The 16521-nt window shown below is 35.8% G+C and overlaps 1 protein-coding gene across 4 annotated transcripts in view; it reads left to right on the top strand.

The window, feature by feature from the left end:
• Positions 1–16521, top strand: part of hdac5 (histone deacetylase 5) — a 237519-nt gene that overhangs the window by 147538 nt on the left and 73460 nt on the right. For 2 of the 4 annotated variants that reach the window (XM_052038495.1, XM_052038492.1), the window contains 6 exons: positions 17–261; positions 1834–1978; positions 3782–3902; positions 6140–6261; positions 12210–12341; positions 15859–15971. In XM_052038495.1, coding sequence (XP_051894455.1) covers positions 17–261; positions 1834–1978; positions 3782–3902; positions 6140–6261; positions 12210–12341; positions 15859–15971 — 878 coding nt within the window. The remainder of the gene's footprint in view (positions 1–16; positions 262–1833; positions 1979–3781; positions 3903–6139; positions 6262–12209; positions 12342–15858; positions 15972–16521) is intronic. The other 2 variants (XM_052038493.1, XM_052038494.1) reach the window with 2 other exon arrangements.

Raw genomic sequence — 16521 nt, 5'->3', positions numbered from 1 at the left:
TTTATCTTTCACACAGCAGTTGAAGTTAAATCCTCCCTGCCTGTCACTATGCAGACTGCCACTCCAGTTGACTTGAGGACAGATCCAAGAATCCCAGTTTCAAATGTTGACCCTCTTCTTCGCGAACAACAGCTGCAACATGAACTATTGATGCTTAAGCAGCAGCAACAGATCCAGAAGCAGCTATTATTTGCTGAATTCCAGAAACAACATGAACACCTAACAAGGCAGCATGAGGTTCAAATTCAGGAACATTTGAAGGTACTTTGATTATTCTAAGTTTAATTTATTCATGAATATCAACTAAGAATTTAGTGACACTCTCATTCCTTTACCTTAACATTCTCTCTAATATGCATTCTATTGGATACCATTTCCAGAATTGTTCCTAAACCAGAAATTAATGTTTAATGTTTCCCTTTTTGCTGCTTGTTACTTATAAACATAGAATTATTTATTAGGAGACTGATAAAAAGTTATCATTGTGGACCTCAGATTAACAGTACTCTTATTGAGAAAATTATAGTTATCTACTAACTTTTCCAATAGTTGTATTTTATGTTGCTTACTGTCAGAAATAATATTGATTATGCATTTTCACAATACATTTGATGTTTTTTAAACATTATTCACTATGTTAGCTTAAGCATTATTTTTTCACTGTTTCTGTTCACAAGTTTAGGCAAATAAATTCACATTATCAGTAAAAGTTAATTGTTCATTAAATTTTATTGCGTTATTGATAATCTTGCCATATTTTTTTAAAAGGTATGATAAATTAAGCTACACTTGGAAAGTGAGCATGTTTTGGTGCATGGGATATTTAGTCAATTATGGCTGATTACATTTATTTTATGATAGCCAAATTTTTAATGATAACATCAAAAATATTTCCAAGACTTTTTCAGACATATATAACAGTACGATCTCCTTTATTCCTTGTGCTCTTAACTGCAGTAATCTCAATGTAATTTTTGTTAATTTTTTTGAGTTCAAGCTATTTAGAGATTTAAAATCTATCACTTAGATTGCATTACTTTTATCTTTGCCAAGGTTAGAAATGTTTATGCTATAGGTATGGGAACAGTTCTTTTTTGGACCTCATGTCCAGTTATAAATATGGCAGCTAGAATAATAAAAGCTCAATTGGGAATTTTTATTTAAAAATGCTGATCTTGGAAATCTGAAATAAAAACAAGATACTGGAAGCACTCAGCAGGTCAGGCAGCATCCATGGAAAGAGAAACCAAGTTACTGTTTCAGGTCCGAGACTCTTCAATGGTCTCAGACTTGAAACATTAACTCTATTTCTCTTTCCACGGATGCTGCCTGACCTGCTGAGTGCTTCCAGCATTTTCTGTTTTGATTTAAGCTTAATTGAGAATTTGGAGTTTGGGCTCTTGTCAGTTTGAATTTTGAATGAAATCCTTTTGACAACTGTCAATAAGATGCTGTGATTTTGGGGGGAAAAATTGGAATATAGTCAGCCATCTCATTCCTTTATAGTAGAGACATTCAATGATGTGATTGCTGAAACTGCATTGTTGATTGCATCCAGTACTACAGTATTTACATCCTTAATCTTGTCAGATAAGCTTGTTGTATAATTATAGTGTTTTGTGGAACATAAATATTTCTTGGCAACAGCTGAGTTTTTTTAGTACGCTTTCTTGCAGTTGAACTAATGAATTATTATTCTGCTCTAATGTATTCCAAATAAGTTGATGGTACACTGTATGAATGGGATGTGAAAGCTTATTTGTAATGGTTATATTAAATTTGTAAAATAGCCATGCTCTCTGTTTACCTGGACTTCTTTGTCATTTGTGTAAGCAACAACAGGAGATCCTAGCTGTGAAGCGTCAGCAAGAATTGGAACAACAACGCAAGCTTGAACAGCAACGGCTTGAAGAATTGGAGAAACAGAGGCTGGAGCAGCAGTTGCTTATGCTTCGGAACAAAGAGAAAGGCAAGGAAAGTAAGGAATCTATGTGTGAATGTGAGCTTTTGTTAAGTCAAAAGCTGCCCCCAGTTCAGCTCCTAGGAGTACAGGGTGAAGATCTATAATCTGATGCACAAGAGAATTTACTTTGGAGACTGGGATTTGTGTTACACTGACGTGGCAGTCTGTGAAACACGTTGCAGCTGATTTGAAGCTAAGCAGACCCTTGGGTCTTTCACACAGTGTATCAAAAAAAAACATTCTCCCATATTTCCTAAAATAAACCCCGAACTATCTAATAAATTTTAAAATAAATATATTTTTAAAATATGAATTTATCTTTCTTTGTCAATTTTTCCCTCTCTATTAATGCCTTCTGCATCATGTACTAATTTTGTTGGGGGAAGATACTAGCAATGAAACATCAGTAAGAATAGAAACAACAAGCTTGAGTAGTATTAACCTAATTTCAATATTTGGGCAGTACCCCTTTCAATTTACCACTAGGAGGTATAAGAGGGCTCTACAATACGTCATTCTAAATTTTCCATTGCTGCCGTTTGCTCTGCATTCTCCCTGATGAAGCAGACAAAATACCTTGCAGTGAGAAATAATATCTCTTGAGTTTTCAGAACTGAGTATTGTACTGTCAGCATTGTATGTTAAACTACTTAAGTGAGGTGAGTTAAACTTCACAAATTTTAGTTCAGGAAAAATCCATTGGGTGTTGCAAGAAATAATCACAATGGAGCAAATTGAACTTTGTTCATTCAAAATTATGTTGCTCACATCTATAATCTAGCAATGGGGCATTGTACCACAGTTTGGAAACTGCAAAGTATTGGTTTCTTCACTGTTTTGATTTGTATAGAATTTGGTGTTCTTGATTAAATGGGCACTTTGAATAATTATTATTATTAACAAAACTACTATATTTTTTGTGTACTTTGTAACTAAATTAACCACGCTTCATTTTCACTATACAAGATATATAACAGTAAGAAAAAAGTTTTCCTAAGAAGTAATTTTTCTTTGTAGCCACATTTTATAATTTTTTGAAAAATGGCTGACTTATTTTCTGCAGGTTAGAATGTTTAACGTAGAAAAAATTTTTTTCAAATAATGTTATTCATTGCCCTATCTTTATTCTATACAATATAATTTAGTGTAGTTTGGTAAGTGATACCATTTGTAAAAACATGTAGAAATCAGCATTAAACAACCAGACTAATAGAGACACAAGAGACTGCAGATGCTGTAATCTGGAGCAAAAAAAACAAACTGGTGGAGAAATTCAGCAAGTCAGGCAGCATCTGTGGAGGTAAAGAGATTGTCAATGTTTTGGTTCAAGATCATGCATCAAGACTGAGAGTGTGGAGGGAAGATAGCCAGTACAAGGTGACATGCAATAGGTGGAACCAAGAGAGGAGGGGGATGACGGCAGATGGAGCCAGGTGTGGGAGGAGGTGGGGTGGAGTTAGGAGACGGCAGCTAGTGCGTGATCAGAAAAGGAGAGAGGAAAAAGAGGGATCAGGTGGTGGGGAGGGAAGAGTGGAGCTAGATACAGAGGCTTGTAGTGGAGACAAGAGGCTGCAGATGCTGAACCAAACTAATAAGATCTGAATTTCAGCTTTTTGAAACATTTAGATTGTGAGGATGAACATCTGTAAAAATAATCTGCTGGATTCCTGAAAATACTTTTCATTCAAATTTGACCCATAAAACTAGCATGATATCCAGTGTACTAAGGACAATACAGTTAATACAATTAATTTTTGCTGCTTAATAGTAAGTATTTGTTATAACCCGTGTATTCTCATGTCTTCTTCTACTCTTCAGGTGCAATAGCTAGTACAGAAGTCAAACTAAAACTTCAGGAGTTCCTATTAAGTAAAACAGCTTCAAAGGATTCTATGACCAGTGGACTGAATCATTCCATCCCCCAGCATCCAAAAAACTGGTACTGTATGTGTATATCATACTGTAGGTTATGTGTGCATTTACATGTGTTCACCAAATATACTTTAGTCTTTGGACTTCAGTGTCTTTTTCCACTAAATTTAAATACATCCTGGCAAAGATCTCAAAGAATAATAGAATCTTTTTTTTCAAATCAGCTGTTTAGTCCAACATAACTTTTCTGGTGGAGTACCTCTGAAAATGACATGACAAAAGGAACTCAAATCAAAATCTAATTATGAGTTTCTGAATAGCATTTCTGCATCCTCAGTAAAGGAATGGAGAACATTCACCTAAGAAATACTTAATATTGTTACTGCATTGACCATAAGCTACAGTAGATGTAGATGGGAAACATTATTCAGTTTGCTTGGTATATCTATATTTCTGCAGATATTTGTGACTGCCTCCACTATTAGACCTGGAAGTTAATTTAGAATGTTGATCACGCTTTAAATTAAAAAAAACTTCTGAAATAAATTTATCTCCTTATTCCCACCCTGTTCGGTTTAAAGTAGAATTCTGAATCCATATCATTTAACTTACATTTGTCAAGGTCACCATTTTGTTGCCTCTTTTTAAAACTGTAAACACCAAAGTTTACAGTATGGTTTCAAGAGGTTTTCTCCACACAATACAGAAAACTATTTCTGTATCCAGGCCAGATTGGATGAGATGGGAGAGATTTCCTTCCCTGAAGGATAATAGTGAACCTGATGGCTTCTTCCAACAAAATAGTCATTTTTATGAGCATTGTTCTAATTTTATAATCTGGATTTTGTTTAATTACTTGAACTTAAACTCCCCACTGCCATACTGGGATTCAAAATTATGTCTCAGGATAGATGGTCCAGAACTATAGCTGGTAGTCTTGCAACATAATTGCTGAAATGATTTTTGGATAAATATTAATGATCTGATTTGGACTGAACAAAATCCACAGCATAAAATTCTATGGTGTGATCTACTTACAACATTGTTGTCTTTCAATGTTTTCATTACGTGGGGATAAAAAAAAATTCTGATTAGAAATTCATAGTTCAAGTTTGATACACAAGCTGTTAAATAGGGACAAGGTTTTCAAGCATCATGCTTTTAAGTAGAGAGACTTAGAACTTGTCTGTGTATAGACTATTTAAAAGCTATAGCACAACCATTAGACTGGTACCATGGAACTTAATTCGAAGTTTGTCTGCTTGCATTTATCGTCAAAAGGCTTAAGTGATAATGGACTAGATATTCAACATGTTCAACCACTGGAGTTTTGAATAGAGCTGAATTGTGTTATGCAAGTAAAAAATCATGACGAAACTGTTTTGTGCTGGGATCAAATCACAACTTTGGTGCTTATCCAGTGTTAGTAACTGCGACATACTTGAAGCAACGCTGACAAGTTTTGGGGATGATACAGTAAAGTATCACAGGGCTGAATCCTAGAGATCTGCATCATGAGGAAGGCCTAAAGAAACCTGAGCTTCTCATGCTGAAAGGAGGTTATGAAATAATATATCTGAAAAATTATTTTAAATTAAATTCCAGGATTAACATAAGGAACAACAGATTTAAGCTAGTAACAGATATTGAGAAGTTACTTTTTATTTATTCCTTTAAAGGAATTGGGTGTATTAACTGAACCAGCGTTTAAAACCAATCCCTAACCACCCCTGAACTGGTGATGCAATTTCTGCAGGTAGTTTAACTTCAGGCACATTGCTGTGGGTGTGCCATAATGGTAAGAGTGGCAGGCTTCTTTTTCTGAAGGACATCAGTGAACCAAATGGGTTTTAACAGCAATCATTGTGACTATCACTGAAACTTAACTTTTGAATTCTATATTTATTTAATTACTTGAATTTAAATTTAACTTGAATTTAAATACCAGCTCATGATAATCCTAGCTCTTGTCACCAGATGGTAATTTTGGCCTCTGCATAGTAATCTAGTAACCTGACTGCTTTGTTACTGTACCCCATCTTTTCGCACACTAATGGAGACAAAAATCCTAGAATCATTTAATTAAATATTGAAGTGAATAAAGTCCGTGCGTTTCTGGATGATTGAGCTAAAGTGATCAAGTAAATAAATTGCAGGGAACTTAATTCAGCAAACTTTTTTCTTAAGTAATTGCAAAATTAAGATTGCTTCTAAATGTTTATAGTCTTTATCCATTCCATGTACACATTAAGTGTACAGTTAGAAGTACTCCATTATAATGCGCTTTTCTCTTGTTTCTACCAGGGGAGCCCATCATGCATCACTGGACCAGAGCTCCCCACCCCAGAGTACAACACCTCCCACCTACAAAGTCCCATTGCTGGGATCGTATGATGGTAAAGATGACTTTCCACTTCGAAAAACTGGTGAGTAATCAGCATTTAATAATTATTATTTTTAAAGCACTTGAAGCAGAAAAATAAATGCCCACTTCACTAAAGTCAAGGGAATAATGTTAATGTAATGTTAAAAGATAGAGATTTTGTTTTGATCAATGTCGTGATTCAGTTATTCGGTATCTACTTACTTACAAATAAGTGAATTATTTGATTTTGTACATCAGTTTAATGAGTTTTCTCATACATGTGCAGTTGTCAAACAATGCTAAGTAGTTAGTGAAGATGTATTTGTAAATATATAGCTAGCTGTGGTTACAATTAAGATTAGCTTTGAAAACGTAGAAACCCATACAAAATTATTGCAAAGTATCAAAGTCCTTAATCTGAAATGTCAGTTCTTTCTGTCCTGACTGATGCTGCTTGAGCTGTGAGTGCTTCCAGCGTTTTCTGTTTTTGCTTCAGATTTCCAGCATCTGCATTTTTTGGAATATTGGGAAGTGCATATTGCCACCCTTATAAAATAATAATAGCATAATTTCCCTATTTGTATTTTTTTTACCAGGAAAATTGATTTTTTTTCCCTGAAATTAGCATTGCAGTTTGTATACAAATACCTTTCTGTGTATTTCAGGAGGATTCTTGTGATGCATCTGTAACTGCGACTATCCATGTTTTGCATTCTACCACAAATGGGATTCTAAGGAATCAAAATTTAAAACTATAGGCTGATGGTTTACCCCTCACTGGAAAATTAGAGTAGATTTCCTTCCGGTTAATCCAGGAACATGAAGCTATTAATATATAGCAAGAGAGAGGCTGACCACTAATCCTTCACATTGAATGTTGACTGTCACTGAGTCCCAAGGTATCAACATCCTGGGGGTCAACATTGACCAGAATCTCCACTCAAGTAACTCCATAAGCACTTGTGCTACAAGCATTGGTCAGATGCTAGGTACTCTATGACAAGAAATTCACCTTCTCGCACCCCAAAGCCTTCCACCAAATACAGGACGCGTCAGGAATGTGATGGAACATTGTCCACTTGTCTGGATAAGTGCGGCTGCAAAAGCAAATTAGCTCAACATCACACAGGACAAAGCAGCCCACTTGATGATCACCCCATCTGCTCTACTTAATATTCATACCCTCCACCTGCAGAACACACTGCCATGTTTGTGCTATCTATAAAATGTACTGCTGGGCTACTCTGACAGCAGTTCTTACACCCACGACCTCAATTACCAAGAAAGGCAAGGGCAGCAGGTGCATGCTGGTTTCCCCTTCAAGCTATATATGATCCTGATATGGAAATGTTGTCATTACTTCATTATAATGGAGTCTAAATCCTGGAACTCCCTACCCAATAATCATTTGGATGTGTCATTAGTAGAAGACTACAGTAGTTCAAGGAAGCAACTCACCACTGAATTCTGAAGGGCAGTCACAGATGGAGAATAAATATTGGCCTTGCCAACTGTGCTCACATTCCATAAATGAATTAATTGAAATAATGTCTCTCAATGAATCACAAATACCATTAGCTTAGTTTCTGCACCATGTAAACCTACAAAAAGCAAACTGTGCCCCAATATATGTTCAGTAAAACTTAAGCAGTTTGTATTCGAATGAAAATATATTTTCAGCCTAGTTAATGTAACTGTTTTATCCTTCAGATTGGTTCATTGGTTATGCTCAAACTCTAAATAATGTGTAAACGGGAAAATGTTACTAGCCTCCCACATGAAGCAGTGGTTGGGATGTTGGTTCTATTGTACTAGGACCAAGCAGAATATAGGCCTCTTCTTGTGAGTTTAATCAAAGTTAATTGTGGTCTTGCAGATGCTGACAACATCAATTAAGCAGCAACAGATACAAGAAAATATTTTGAACCCAATTTTATTCTTATGTTGCTGCAGTTTGCATTTGATTCACATGGGGAAGTCATCCTTCTCAGACCACGTAAATACTGACATTTTCCTTTGTACTTAAAAAGTTTCAACACTGCCATGTATTCTAAATCTAGGCGTGACTGCATTGAGAATAGTGTGGGACTAGAGATGCCTGTAGACCCATATGATATAGAGGTGCAGATCCCCTCTATGAATGACATTACAGGGCAAATTAAGTTTTTACATAATCCCAGTTATCAGTGCTAACCCATGAATTCTGTTTTTTTTAGTTTCACATTTTACTGCGGTATGATTAAAACTTGCAACTCTATTGTTGATTACTCAGCATTATAACTACCGGATAACTATATTGAAGAGCATCAAGCTTGAATGGAAAATAAACATTTAGTCCATTAAGTCTGATGCTTTTGTAAATTGCATCGCAGTTCTTTAATATTCCAAGGAAACATTTTACATAAATGCTTCATGTCCCAAACATAGCAATCAAAACAGCAAAATATTCATACATTTTTTAAGATATAATTGTGGCCTGCTTTACCTATCAAGCAATATTTGATTCCAGTTTGGTTTAAACCAGGATCCTAATGAACTTTGTCGTCAGCTAACATTGTATGGTTTTCATAGATTGAGCAAACTGGAGTGCTTAACCTTCTCCCAAGAATATTCTATATTCAGTATTTAATATGTAACTTCCTTGCCAAAAGATAAACAATATGGCATGTTCTATTGGTACACTTTTTATTTTTATTTAACAATTCACTGGATGTGGGCATTTCTGGAAGGACCAGCATTTATTGCTGATCCCAGTGTCTTTGAGTTGGTGGTGCATAAACTCTTTTTCTTGAGTGTTATGGTAAAGTTACTCCCATAATATTGGTGTGTTGCAGAATTTTAACACACTTTTAATAAAGCAATACAAGATATTTGCAAGTCAGGATAGTCCATTACTCAAGAGGGTACACAAAGGTGTAGTTGTTTTCAAGTGCCTCCTGCCTTTGATCTTCTGGGTGGTCAAGGACTGGTTAGTTGCTCCAGTGTATCCTATAGATAAACACTACAGCTACTAGTGCCATTGTTGGAGGAGGAGAATGATTAAGGCAGTGGATGGATTGCCGATCAAGTGGCTGGCTTTGTCCTGGATGATGTGGAGCTGCTTGAGTGTTGTTAAAGCTGCACTTAGTCAAGCAAGTGGACAATAGCCCACCATACTCTTGGAGATGATGAAAAGACTTCAGGAGATCTGCAGAGATCTGCTCATAATCAATTTTTATGAGGCTATGCCTAGTTAAGTGTATGGTCAGGTGAAATCGGATGTGGACATCCCCACTCCTCATGGAGGAAAGGTCATTGATGAAGCAGTTATATAATTACATAATATATTTACATAATTGTAGTTATGTATATGTTTACATTTTATAACATATGTTATGGTACATATGTTAAACATATAAACATATGTTACAACATATGTTTACATTTACACCAATGTATTTACATGATATATTTACATAATTATATTTGTATATTAAGTATAATTATGTCAATATATTAAACATATAAATATACATAAAGTATAATATATATTGTATGTATAATATTACATAATATAATTACATCGTATTATATATATTATGTGACATCAGGACAATATTCTAGCTTGAAATGTCTTTAACTGCTTCATTAATGACCTTTTCTCCATGAGAGCTAGGGATGTGCACATCTGATTTCACCACTGACCATAGAAATATAAAATAAAAGTCTCCTTCTGTGATGTCTTTAAACAATTGCAGCTATCTTCCCTGATTATAGTTATGAGTCTGACTCCAGCCATTAGTCTGTAGGGATTTCTCCTTTCGATTCTCAATAACTCTAATTTCACTTGTATTCTTTGATGTCACTCTGGGTGAAATGCTGTATTGAATCAAATGAAAAGGCCTCACCTGGATCTCGGTTCTTTTGTTCATATTTAGACCAAGCTTGTAATGAAGTCTCAAGGTAAGTTATCCTTATGGAACCCAAACTGAGCTTCAGTCTTCTGGTATTGGTGCCACTCAACTAGCGCTGTTGTCAAGACCTTTGATCACTTTGAGGATTGAGAGTGGACTGATTGGGTGATAACTGGCAGGATGAATATTTACTGCTTTTTGTGAGCAGGGCATACCTGGGCAATTTTCTAGTTTGTCATGCAAACATAGCTGTTGCGAACACTCTTCTGAGTGACAAGCAATAAGTTGCTAGAGCCCATAGCCTTTGCCATATGGTTATTCTCTATTGTTTCTTGATATCACGTAGACTGATCGGAATTGGATGAAAATGGTCATCTATATATAAGTGAAGGCTTCAGAAGATGACCAAGTTGGATCATCCACTCTGCAGCTATCTGTGTTTGCTGTGAATGTGAGGAAAGTTCCCAAACCTGAACATGCTGTTCAGGGATAGGGTTGCTAGGTGGGGGTTGGGAGAGCAGTGGTAGAGAGAGGAAAGGAATTTCTTTAAAAGAATAGAATAAGTCCATCAAAATTATTTTTACAAATCCCATTGCAATCTTCATGCATGCAATATTAATAAAGGTTAAAGTACCTCACTGCTATTCTTTATCAATTGAGGAATACTTCTTGGTATGCAGAAAGGTGGAAAAATCATTGAAAGGGGAGCGGAAAGTAGAAACTCTTCCAGTACATTTGTGTAAATGAGTTTTTTTTCTCATACAGTGGAATTCACCATTTGTGAAGATGTGCAGCTCATGTTTTGATACCCATCTTGCAAACATTTTCAAAGTGCAGTAATTCAATTATTTATTATTTGGTTCTGAGTTTCAAATGTATACTTTTTTCAGTCATATTCAAATGGATATGTCTTATTTAATTAAGCAAGCAAATAATGCTGTGAAAATTTTATTTTGACTGCACTATATGAATTCTTAACTGTTTTAAAATTGCTTCTCATATTTAGGAAGAGATGATTTATAATTAAAAGGCACTTAGGGCTACTTGATGTACACAAGGATGATATCTAAATTTCCCCACTTCTCTAATTCACTGCTGAGAAACAATGATGTTGACACTAGTGATTAGGTTTTTCCCATGTGCATCATGGTGCCCTGTTGTTTTGTGTAGTTTTTGTGTTTTGTTTTTGCTATTGCATCAGTGTGAATAACACTGCATCGGTGAAAATGACACGTCAGTACTTCAAGTCATGTTTCCAAGTTTTTGATTTTTGAACAGTGAATCATATCTAAAATTGACTGCAATCTTGTGAATTTGTAATTGATTTCAGTAAAAGGTTACTAGTTTTCAACAAGTACTTTGTTTTATGGAACTATACAGCAAGTATCAAATGTAATTAGCCACATTTTATATATATCTGTGTTGAGCAGTAACAAGAACTTATAACTCATGGCAATGTATTTTTGGGGCATTAATCTGCAGTCATTCCGATAAGCTTTTTTTTTAATCAAGTGCCTCTAATTTAGTAAATTGGCCAAAAGCACTTCAACAGTATTATCAAACATAAGTAGCCACATAAGGATACGTTAAAGCATAATGACCAAAAGCTTTCTCGTGGGGAAGGTTCTGAGATCATCTTTAAGGCAGGAAGAGAGGTATAGATACTTAGAGAAGGAATGCCTGGAGTTTGGAGCTTCCACAGCTGGTGGAATGATTGAAATCAGGATGTTCAAGAGCCCACAACAGAGCTATCTCAGAAAATGTCAGGGCTGGAAGCAATTACAGAGATAGAGAGGGACAAAACAGGAGATAGATTTGCAAACAAGAATGAGAACTTTAATATCAAGGTGTAGCTTAGGCAGTGTGGACCAACAAGCAAGCGATAAGTGAAACTTCATCCAAGTTAGGGCACTTGCAGCACAGTTTAGATTCTCTTCAAGTTTAGAGAGGACAGAATGAGGAAACTTAGGAGGTATCATTAAAAATAATTGACTAACCCTCTTCCCTGCATCTGTTTATCTTAATGAATATTAAACCTTCAGCACTTGCTGTTCAGGCTTTATAAAAATCAACAAAGCTAAGGCTTAATTTTTTTTTGTTCAAATAATATTTACAGCTTCCGAACCTAATTTGAAGGTGCGTTCCAGATTAAAACAGAAAGTGGCTGAAAGGAGAAGCAGCCCATTATTGAGGAGGAAAGATGGCACAATAATTAGCACATTCAAGAAGAGAGCTATAGAAATTACAGGTAAGGTTGCAGAAACAACATAATGCGCTGAGCATCATTCTATAACTGTGTAATCTGGAAATGAAACAAACAGCTTTGGCTTCTGTGTATTCAATTTGCTGCTCACATTACTTTTGTAATTTTACTAATATTTCCCCTCCTATCTTAAAATGTTAATTACCTGTAAGGTTCCACGGGTGCAAATTGGTCTCCAAGTACCTCACCCGTGAAATCAGTATTCATGTGTATGTGACCTGTGAGCATCACCTGGCTGTTTCTCATGTCTTCCTATTTCCACGTAACCTGTTCTTTCTCATGTGCCCATTAACTCCCAATAATTCTCCCACATCCAGCCTACATTAAAGGTAATTTGCAGGAGCCAATAACCTACCCACCAGCAAATCTTAGGGATATAGGAAGAAACCTGAGCACCCAGAGAAATCCCTGGGGTCATAGGGAGAACAGGCAAACTCCACACAGACAGCATCCAAGGTCAGGATTGAACCCCGGTCACTGGAGCTGTGAGGCAGCAGCACTGCCTGCTGCACCACTGTGTCATCCATACGCAATAAGTAAGGGCCAATGTTGTGCTGACTGGAAGTCAGTAGAAGCACTCTTCTAAGAGGTCACAGCTAGTGATCAGGTGTGGTAATCTGGATGATTTATTTCTCCCTAGTCCAAAGATGATGAAGCCAAAGATTGGACATTCCTAGTCTATATAACTCAGCTAACCAAAATGTGTAAAATTGGTGGACCTTGGGAACCACACATACTCAATTCCTGGAGTTCTGTGCAAACTATGGAGAATCAATTCTTTAAATGGTATTGAATAAAAGATTTTTAACGTGATGGAAAATCCACATTCTTTCTGTGTCTGCAACAGGTAAAAAAAAATTACATGTATCCATTTTATTGGAATCTATTAATCTAATAATAATTGAAATCTAGATTAGATAATGTTCTGATTCTGGGGTGTGTAGGTAATCTGGTGGTGTTTAAAAATGTTGTTTGGTTAATGGTACTTAAACTGGAGTATTTTGGTGCATCTATGTTGATAATACTCAGGTTGTAATCTTAATGTTGTAGATTCACTTCCATTTTTGATGAATTCATAAACCACAACTTGAGTGCAATCAGGCCATCTAAATTAGTTCCAAACTGTTCACAACTGGTAGATCTGGCACCAGAATGACAACTGCTTATTCTTTCAGCATTTCACTATACCTCAGTACATCTGACAATAATAAACCAAGTTGTCAATTTTATTAATCTCAGCAATAGGTGCAGACTCAGGTGCTCGGACCACATTAATGATGGGAATGTTTATAGGAGCCTGGTGAAATTTAAAGGGATGCACACTATAATAGAGATGGCATAATAAGAGGATATAGTTTTTCCACATCCCATGGAAAATCAGAAGGTATGTGAATCTATTAGTGGCTTTTGCCGAGATTGGAGGCAGAAATAATAATTAAGAGACTTCAGGCCACTGATGGAACAGTCCAGATCTGACTCCCCCATTTGGACACTGAACGGAGGTGGTACTGGATGAGGTGGTTTTGAGAAGACTTGCCCATAAGATTCACTCCCTTACAGTCCCCGATGATTACAATTTCAGAATCCTTTAAATAACTGAAGCAGAATTAAAACTGTAGCTGTCTTTTATTGTTATTTCCTGTGTAGGTTGTGTGATACGTATTAACAGTAAGTGACTTTGCAGCATATGCCAGAATTCTGCATCTGGCTTTCTACTGTTCCAGATTCGGCAAAGACAGTTCCCTGTGGTCATTACCAGGTTGACATTGTGTTATTTCCAAATATGGTGATCATCTTTGGAGCTCTAGACAATTGCGCTTTGCTGGCTGATGCCACTCTTTTCCATCCTGAACACCTGTACCACTGGAAACATGAAGTACAGTGAATCAGATGTTTTCAGTGCAGTGTGAGATTATGTGAGGCATGTGTGTTTCATTTCTTGCCAGCAGGAATATGAGTGTATTCTCCATTTGGAACGAAGCCTTGGAGCCACTGATCATCTGCCAAAGTGATATATGTGCTTGACCAGTCCTGACTTTCATTCTTCCATTGATATTCTGCCTTTCAACAACTGAGAGGTGGATTTCTCATTATTGTATCGAGTGGAGCTAGGATTTTAAAAAAAAGACAAAGTAACTGCCACAAAGTCAAATTATACTCCATGGAAGCAGGGCAATATTTTTGTTTTTTTAAAAAAAAGTTAAGTACCTCAGGACAGAAATGATTTCAACTTTGCTGAACCAGCCTTCTTTTTATATCTTTATATACAGAGAGTGCCTTGCAACTATAAGGGCATTTTTATAATCGGGGATGTGCTGGTAGGAAAATGCTGGAAAAACTGTGTCATATTCTCTATATCACACTGCACTGTTGCTGCAAAACAACAAATTTCATGACATATATCAGTGATAATAAACCTGATTCTGATTTTCATATTACAAAGCTTCCATAATCCACCCCAAATCCTAGGTGGGTTCTGTGAAGACTAATCAGTGTTCAATTTTAAGATCCACATGTTTGAGGTGCCGTTAATATGGAGATCAATCATGATACATTTGTTTAAAAAGTTGAATGCTGATTACTAACATGCATGATTAACAAAGACAACTTATTTTAGGGTTTTAATGTCTCATCATAGAAGAAAAAACATTTTTTAAGTTCTTTCTGTCTTTTATAGAGAAAAGCATTATCAATGACTTTTATTTGTAAAACATGAATTTTAATGGAGAAATTGTGATCCTTGAGCAAGGCTCACTCCTTGCTAATGATGTTGCCCTAATGTCTATCATGAGAAGCATCCTGTAGATTTTGCAGCAGAGTCATTGCAAGCAATACAGAGCTGCTTCCCATAATCAATGTGGAAGGAGTGACCATGCAATGAGGAAGTTCCAACTTAAAGATTTTACAAAGAAAAAAATTACATCTGATGTTTTAAACAGGCTGTGGAAAAAGTTTCTATATTTTCCATAAAAATGTCCTGTAAATGGAGGTGCCTTACCACAATGTTTTTTCATACAAAAGGAGTTTTCAGACAGGCTCTAGATATCATGCTCTGAAAATATTTTAAATTATTGACCATAAGACAACATTTGAAAGAGGCCATATCTGCTGTAGTACCATTTTTTAATACAATTCTTATTTTACATAAAACAAAGAAAATTATTTATGGCATCTTATATGCTTGTAAAAACAGTTATGTTATTATTTTGTGTATGGAATTTTCTGCCTGTACTGGTCAACCTGGAATTTTCCACCCACTAATGTAAATGGTTGGAAAGTTCCATGTTGTCAAGTGCAGAAGTGGATAAACTTGGCAAGTGAATCAATCAAGGTATTGCACCTTACATTGAAAAACAGCAAATTATCCCGTGAAATAATGTCTAAATATTGCTTGTGTTGAGTAAAGGGGGTTAAACTATGCTTTTTGTTCTTGAGCATTTAGCTAGAGTCTGATGAAACTGCTGTTTCCTTGATGCTAGTTTCTTTGTTTTGATTGTTTCAGTTTCCTCAGTCTGTAACAGTGCTCCTGGGTCTGGCCCTAGCTCTCCGAACAATTCAAACAATATTCCTGCAGAGAACGGAACAACCGGTTCTGTACCCAATATTCATGCTGAGGTAATAGCTTGTACCTACCATTAAATCTGTAAACCAGTTATTTCCAAGCATATCATAACTAGCCTTATTATAAGCTGTTGCTTTAAAGTCTACAGGTAGTAAATTTGAGTTTTGGCCTTGTAAGTATTTACATAAATTAAGTTGTACCATTAAATGTTGTGAGTTTGCTCTCGTATTTGAGAGCTGTAGAGTCATATTAAGATTAATGAAAGCCATGAGATTTTAAAAATATCGTATATTCTGAATTGTACTGTAATAGGCTTCAGGTTTTATCTGTACTAATTTTATAAACTGAATTATTTAAAAGCTAATGTTCTTTAATAGTTTATTGTAGGTAATTCAGTTTCTTCTCTCCCGTCCAAGTATTCAGAATGTGAGCAGTTAAAACTAAAACTCTCCATTCTGGCTCACCAGACTACTTTATTCCAAGTCAATTGAACCAGTGTGAGTTTTCTGATTTTGGAATGAGCTTTATTCTTTTGGGATAGTGTCCAATATTATCTAGATTGAGACTGACTAACCTTATCTTATAGTGGTCCTTTACTAGTCT

Source organism: Pristis pectinata, chromosome 25 (assembly GCF_009764475.1).
Source record: "Pristis pectinata isolate sPriPec2 chromosome 25, sPriPec2.1.pri, whole genome shotgun sequence".
In the NCBI taxonomy this organism is placed as follows: Eukaryota; Metazoa; Chordata; class Chondrichthyes; order Rhinopristiformes; family Pristidae; genus Pristis; species Pristis pectinata.
Note: the sequence above shows the minus strand (reverse complement) of the source record. Positions and strands in the feature narration are given on the sequence as shown.